Source organism: Parus major, unplaced genomic scaffold (assembly GCF_001522545.3).
Source record: "Parus major isolate Abel unplaced genomic scaffold, Parus_major1.1 Scaffold560, whole genome shotgun sequence".
In the NCBI taxonomy this organism is placed as follows: domain Eukaryota; kingdom Metazoa; phylum Chordata; class Aves; order Passeriformes; family Paridae; genus Parus; species Parus major.
The window spans coordinates 8332-15850 of NW_015379448.1; the positions used below are offsets into that span (position 1 = coordinate 8332).

General features: G+C 51.9%; 1 protein-coding gene across 1 annotated transcript; it reads right to left on the reverse strand.

Moving 5' to 3' along the window:
• Nucleotides 1–5171: 5171 nt before the first annotated feature.
• On the reverse strand, nucleotides 5172–6645 carry LOC107199298 (gastrula zinc finger protein XlCGF49.1-like). Its single transcript, XM_015616627.3, has one exon. It carries the CDS (start codon nucleotides 6069–6071, stop codon nucleotides 5319–5321), a length of 753 nt encoding a protein of 250 aa, XP_015472113.1. The 5' UTR covers nucleotides 6072–6645; the 3' UTR covers nucleotides 5172–5318.
• Between the last annotated feature and the right edge of the window lie 874 nt (nucleotides 6646–7519).

A 7519-nucleotide genomic window follows, 5' to 3' on the forward strand; every position in this document is an offset into this window, starting at 1 on the left:
TTTTGGGATTGCTCTCAGTGCCCTCATTCTCTGTCCTTTTGTAGCCGTTTGTGGCTCAGGAGGCCTGGCTGCCACCTGCATCCCCTTGCTCAGCTGCTGAATGAGCTTGCACTCAGCAAGGTGTGGTGCATGGTAAAAAGATGAGAGTTGCTGTAGTACATGAGAAGAGAAATAGCATTTATTTAACTCATGGTCTGCCAGGGAACTGTGAAAACCTCGCCAAAAAGGTGGAAAAATCACCCTTTTGGTGTAATTTTAAAAGTTTTAGAAAAAGGAGATTAGGAGACAAACAATGTAAAATGAACAAATGTGCCCCAGTGTTTCTGTATTTAAGCAACAGCACACCTTACTAACAAATAATCCCTTTAAAACCCTGGTCTCTTGCATATTCTTAGATTCTTATGCATGATTCAAACATTTCTCTTAAGTTTTAGATGTTCTTTTGTTCAGTTTCAACTTCCCCCTCCCCAACAGATAAGCTTCTTGGCTCTATTGAGTCTTACACTCTCTGATAACAGAGATGCAATAAATTTTTCCCTTGGAGCTCTTGTCACTGCTTTCTTCATGTGGATAATTTAGGAATGTGGGGAGGGGGTTCTGATTATATTTTCATTTTCTGGGTTATATGAACAAATACAGTCTTTATTTTAATTGTATACTACAGCTTAAAAAATATATCTGTATTACACCACTATTTTTAAGTTTCATCAGTAAAAGAAATAAAATTATAATAATACATCAAAGTTTTCCAAAATTATACATATAAGATTCATTTTAATATTTGCAGAAATCCAATAATGTATCTATAACAGAAACATGGAAATGTGTCCCATTCCCATGCTTTCCATGTTCAGACTGATACATGAGCTGCTTTCTTATTTTTTTTTGTTATCTATTTTACCACTTTTCTGTTCTCATATCTTTTCCAACAGCAGTTTGAGTCATTTAAGTTTCCACAAACTGCCTCCTTTTCCTGCTAAAAGATAATCTGATCCCATCCCATGGTGAAATGTTGCATTCCTCATCTGAGTGGATTGGTCAGGAAGAAGGTCAGGAGCTGGAGCTGTCTGGTTGGGTGTTATTTTGAGGACTTTGTAATCTAATTATGTCAGTGAAATGATAAATGGGTTCTCTGGCTCCTGATACGAATTCATCAGGGTTCCCTGGGGCTGGTTCATGGTGTTGCAGGATTTGTTCTGGTGGCTGTTCATCTTTTCCCCATTTTTTGGCTCTCAGAAGCCAGGGCTGCATCAATTGTCAGCTTTTCTCTAATTAAATCATCACATACTTGGATTCCCAACTGATTTCCCTGAACTTGTGGTAGGAAATAAATGCCACTGGTCTAAAACACCCTATATAACATAGACAATGCCAGCACATGTTGGAGTGGGTAGAGGGATGATTCTCCCACTGAAACAGAGAAATTAAAAATTAGGAATCAAGTATAAGTAAATGATTCGACTAAAAGAAGAGGGCCCCCAAAACCATATGAAATACTTACTGCTCCCACAAGAGCAGGAAGAGAGCAAGACTACAACATAAGATAAGGAGCTAGAATGTGCAAACAGGATGCAGAGACAAAGGCACTACAGGATAAGGGAATTTTCTGGACCCCTAAGCCAGGAGAAATGGTATCAAAGTCCAAAAGATGGTCAAAGGACTAAAAGGAGCATGTGCAAGGAGACAAGGTAAAAAGTTCAACTGAGAGGAAGATCACTGACTTCATCCCAAAGACCCCAAGACGACCCCCAGTGACCAACAAGTAGCAGTGTGCAGCCTCAAAGAGGTGTGGAGCTAATTTTAATATGAAGTGGGGACAGGCGGGGTTAGGAAATTAATATGTATTAGATGTAACCCTGGTTTGTATAGAATAAAAAGAGAGGGGCAAGTCTCCAGGGTGTGCATGTTTTTGGAGGAGCTACTGCTCATGTACCTCAGCACTGGATAAATACATACCTAGTCTTATAACTTACTCTGTGGGTTATAGACTTTTCTTTCCATATATCAAAGTGAGGGCTGGAATGAGGTTGGTTGTGCTGGAAAGAGACTGAGAGGGATCTTGGTGAGTCCTGGTGGGGCTGGGAAAGGACTGGGAGAGGGTTTGGGGGTCTTGGGCCAGTGGGGGGGCAACTGGGAGGGGGCTGTGGAATCCTAAGAGGGATTCAAGAGGCTTTGGTGGGTCATGGGGAGGCTGGGAAGGGACTGGGAGGAGGTTTCAGGTGGTCCTGGATGGGCTAGAGGTAATTGGGAGGGGGCTTGGAGGGACTTTGGGTGTCTGTGAGAGATTTTTGGGGATCCTGACCCCTGCAGACCCCCCAGAGATGTTATCAGATGCCACGTGCAGCAAGATGCTGATGGGGATTGGGGGCTTTGGCTTCTACCTGTGCAAGAAAGGAGAAGGGGTCCAGGGCTTGTGTCCTCCCTTCCCCAGAGTGTGTGTGCTCTCCTGGGGCTCCCCAGCCTGGTGTCACCCCATTTTCTCTGCCCACAGAGCTCCTCAGCTGGCAGCTGCAGCCCCTCCCTGTGGCCTCAGGCCTGGCCAGGACCCCCCGCTCCAACCCTGTGCTGATTTTGGGGGCGTCATGTGTGTCCCCTAGCCCCGCTGTCACTCTGTCCCTGCCTGGCCCTCCCAGTGTTCCCAATAAAGCTTCCCAGTTCACCCCTGTCCCGTTTATTGGGGGGCAGTGGGGACAGACTTGGGGGGGATCCTGTGGGGGGTTTGAGACTGGGGGGACCGAACAGGGCATGGGATGGATCAGGAATGTGGACCCCCATGTCTGCCCCCCGTGTCACGTCGCTCTGGGGATGGCCTCACGAGGTACCTGAACCCCAACGCGGCACCCAGCAAACCCCAAAAGGCGCTGGGACCCTCAAGCCGCCAGGGTAATTTGGGCAGGGGGCGCGTGGCAGGCACCCACGCTGGGTCAAGAGCCCAGCACCGCCTCAGCCAGACCTGCCCTGGCTTCAAACTAGCTCCTCCCGTGGGATGCATAGGAATTGGGAGAAGGCGGGGGCAAGGGTGGGGGCTAGACCCAGAGGAAGCAGGAGAAGGGATGGAGGAGGAGGAGGGGGGCAGAGGAAGGAGCAGGAGAAGGACTGGAAAGAAGAGTAGAAGGAGGTGGGATTCGAAAATTGGATGAGCGGGAGGAGGAGGAGGACTGGGAGGAAGAGGAGGAGCAGGAACAGGAATAGCAGCAGGAATCCTCCTGCCCCTGTGTTCATCTTGGTGCCCACCGGGAGCCAGGAAGACGACAAGACCACAAGTCAGGTGTCTTCCCAACACAGATCACCAGGGCTCAGCCCCATGGGGGTCACTGGGGATCATCCAACGCCAATCCTCCCATGGGGGATGGAGCTGGAGCAGCGCACGAAGCTCTTCCCGCACTCGGGGCACTCGCAGGGCTTCCCTTACTGGTGCCTCCGTTGGTGTTTGGCCAAGTGAGACTTCTGTGAGAAGCTCTTCCCACACTGGGGACACTCGTAGGCCCTCTCCCCTGTGTGGATGCACCAGTGCCTGACAAGGTGGGCATTTCACTTGAAGCCCTTCCTGCAGTTGAAGGGCCCCTCCTCTGTGTGAATCTGCTGATGTACCAGGAGAGAAGCTGATCTGAAATTTCTTCCCACATTTGGGGCACTCATAGCTCCACCTGAAGCTCTTCCCACATTCCCCACACTCGTAGGGCTTTTCCCCAGTGTGGATCCTCTGGTGCCAGATCAGGTTGGAGCTGTAACTGAAGCTCTTCCCACATTCCAAGCACTTGAGCTTCTACCAGGCCTGAGACTTCTCCCCCAGCTCTGAACTCCAACTGGATCTCTGGCTGCCGTCCTGGCGTAGTGATGTCTTTCATCCTTGCAGCTCCCTGGACTGGGTTTGGAGCCCCTCCTTGTGTGGGATCTCTCCAGGGCTTTTCCTCCTCCATCTGGCTGCAGCTTGAGAATGGCAAATCCTGTTTTAAGGGAAAAACAAGTGGTGAGTGCCTTGGGCCGGGGCCTCCTACCCAGGTCCAGCTCTGGAAGTCTCCATATCCATAAAAACCACAGACCACAACAGTTCAGGTGCTGCCTGGCAACTGATGAGTCATCAGAGGGCCGTGCTCTGATTGGCTGATGGGAGGCAGCTCCACACATGCTGAGATGGACTGGATGAGCCCTGGGAGCCACTGAGAGGGACAAGAGGCCCCGAGGGATGGGCACAAGGAGGGCTGAGGGCTCTGGGGTGATTCCCAGGGAGGTTTTGAGAGGACATGACCGAGTCCTTCTCTGTGCCCCGGGAGCAGTGGGCACAGGCAGGAAAGTCCAGGAGCGAAGCGCCCGACGCTGCAAAGTGGACAAGCCCTTTGCCTCTGCTGTCTCCCAAACGATTTCAGGGTTGTGCCAGAGCCAGCAGTCACCCCTTAGTGACCTCAGTCACCCATGTGTGTCACCCCCTTCTGTTCCCAGCATGTTTCCGGGTGACAAATGGGACAAAAACTCCCAGAGACACCCAAATCTCCAGCAGTGCCCAGCTCTGATGTGAGTCCATCCCACAGGTTGCAGCCCCCTCACACTGCTGCAGCCTTGGGAGTCACTCTGCCACAGGGTCAGTCCTACCAGGACAGGCAGCTCCTGTGACCATAGGGTAGCATAGCAGTCTCATCTCAGGCATCCCCCTGCTCCAGCAGGGGCTCCTCCAAGGGCTGGGGCAGGGGGGAATCTCTGCATCCAGCACCTCCATCTTTGGTGCCACCAGGGATTGGCTCTGGTGGACACAGAGGAAACTTCTAGAATCTTCTCCCTGAACCCACCCCACTACCAAAACAAGGTCGTGTGTAAACCCAATACACCCCAAAAAATGGGGTTCCAGATGTCCAGGGGCTCAGGTGTGCCCAAAAATGAGGCCCCAGGTGAGGGTGTTCTCTGCTTGCCTGAGCGCAGCCTGAGGGCTGGGGCAGCAGCAAAGCGGAGACAGCCTCCTCCAGTGGGGATGTCCCACAAATGGGGGAGCCCCACAAGCCCCATGGAACCCTGGGGCTAGGTTGCTCCTGCATGGATGCCAAGAGCCACCAAAACCTCTCTGTCCCTGCCCTCTGCAACTGCACAGGGACAGGAAATACAAGAAAGGCCCAGAAGTTGAAAGAAGGACTGGTAGACATCCAGCTCTGAGCACTGGCACAGGCAAAATAGACTCAGCTTGGGCACAGGGAGCGAATTTATTACCAAACAAATCACAGCAGCACAAGGAGAAGGGAAAGAAATATCTTCAACGCTTTCCCCCCACTCAACACGGATCACCCAGAAAAGGGATCACCAGGGCTCTGCCCAATAGGGGTCACTGGGGATCATCCAACACTGATCCTCCCATGGGGGATGGAGTTGGAGCAGCGAACGAAGCTCTTCCTGCACTTGGGGCACTCATAGGGCCTCTCCCCATTGTGGAGGCACCAGTTCAGGAGGACAGCAGAGTTGTGCTTGAAGCCCTTCCCGCAGTCGGGGCAGCAGAAGGGCCTCTCCTCTGTGTGAATCCGCTGATGCAGGAGGAGACGGGAGGACCTCCGAAACCTCTTCCCACACTGGGGACACTCGTAGGGCCTCTCGCCTGTGTGAAGCATCTGGTGTTCCCTCAGACTGGAGTTCCGCCTGAAGCTCTTCCCACATTCCAAGCAGGTGTAGGGCATTTCCCCAGTGTGGATCTTGCTGTGACTGATGAGGTGGGAGCTCCGGCTGAAGCCCTTCCCACATTCCCCACACTTGTAGGGCTTTTCCCCAGTGTGGATCACCTGGTGTTCCCTCAGATGGGAGCTGTACCTGAAGCCCTTTCCACATTCCAAGCACTTGTGGGGCTTCTCCTCAGCCTGAGACTTCTCCCCCAGCTCTGAGCTCTGGCTGGAACTCTGGTCACCATCCTGGCACAGGGTGGGTCTTTCCTCCCTCCAGCTTCCTGTGCTTGGTTTGCAGCCCCTCCTTGTGTGGGATGCCCGGGGCTTTTCCTCCTCCTCCATCTGGCCACAACTTGGTAATGACAAATCCTGGTTTGGGGGGAAAAAACAAGGTGTGAGCGCCTTGGGCTGGGGGTTCTTCCTGCAGAGGTCCATCTCTAGAAGTCTCCAGGGGTTTTGTGTCCAAAAATATCTGTGAAGCACCAGGTTCCAAAATAATCTTGGAGGAGATCCACCTCTCTTGTCTCTCTACTCTGGGGTTTGCTGACTTTCCTTCTCTGGGCTGATGGGGGTCCCGTGGCTCCTGGGATTCCCCCTCTCTGGGGTCTTGCCTACAGATGATCCAAGGGGTTTTGAGGGTCCCAGTGGGTCCCTTCTCTTCTGACTCTCTGCTCTGGGGTTCCAGGGATCCCAGGGGTCCCCACACTCCAGGATCTTCTCCTCCCTCCTTCAGGCTGCTGGGTCCCACCCAGCTCTGGGATCATCCCTCTCCACTTTTCCCACCCCAGGGGTTTTGCGTTACCCCTCCACCACTCACCTGGGGGGTACCCAAGACTGATGTCCTCCCACTGCCAGTACCTCATGAACATCACATGGACCCCCAAAGGAGGATCTGCAACTCAGCTTTGGGATCCTGCAAGATCCCCAGGAAACCAAGCCCTCCCAGTGACCACAAAGATATTTGGGTCTCCATTCTGGAATCTGCAAACTCCAAACACTCCTCTCAGAAGAATCACTACAGGACTCCCTGATATATTTGGGCAAGCTTCACTTCCCTGGTAACTTCTGAGAGGGAACCTCATGCTTCTTCTGCTCTGATTCCTGTTCCTCCTTCTCCTCTCTCCCTCTTCCTCTTCTCCTCTATGCCTACCTTGGATGCCCCTTTCCCACACTCATCTGCCCCATAGCCATAGCACCAGCTACTGAGTGGAAGGGAACTACTCCAGGTGATTTGGGGACCACCCCCCGAGTTCAGATCCATACCTTCACAGAGCCCCAGGGAATCCCTACAGGGATCAAGTGATGGGGAAACAAAGGGACAACCCCTCCCAGGAACCCCTTTCCTGCTATCCCCCCATCCCTTATCCTCCTTTCTCACCCCTTTGCCACCATCCTCCCAAACCCCATCTTCCCTCCGGCTGTTTGGGGGTGACCCAGCCCCCTCTCTCACTCAGTTTGGGTGAGTTTTTAAGGATTTCCCTGTCTTTCCCATCGTGTTGAAAGGAATGAGATGAAAGTGACTTTACAAACAGATGGTGTGAACCTGCTTGGAGACAGGACCAAGGACTTGTAGACAGAAGGGACAGAAGAAACCATCAGTTTCAGAAAATGTTATTAATTGACAGGAACTGCTACTCAGTCAAGCTCCTGCTAAATTTCTGAATTTTGAGAAGAAAAACAAAGACTTAACAGAGCCATGAATATTGTATTTATATGCAAAAGGAGAGCATGTTGAGGTCGTTTGCACATTCTCCCAGAGGTAATTAAGGACATGAACACCCACAGGGGCAATGAGGGAAGTTGAGAAGGGATTTAGACAACTGGGAGCTGCAGGATGATGTTGGTGTGCTGGAAAGGTATTGGCTGAAGGGGAGTGTGCAGGA

What these genes read in the sequence shown, in the direction of transcription:
- LOC107199298 (XM_015616627.3), bottom strand. Translation starts at nt 6,071, where the DNA reads ATGGACCTCTGCAGGAAGAACCCCCAGCCCAAGGCGCTCACACCTTGT.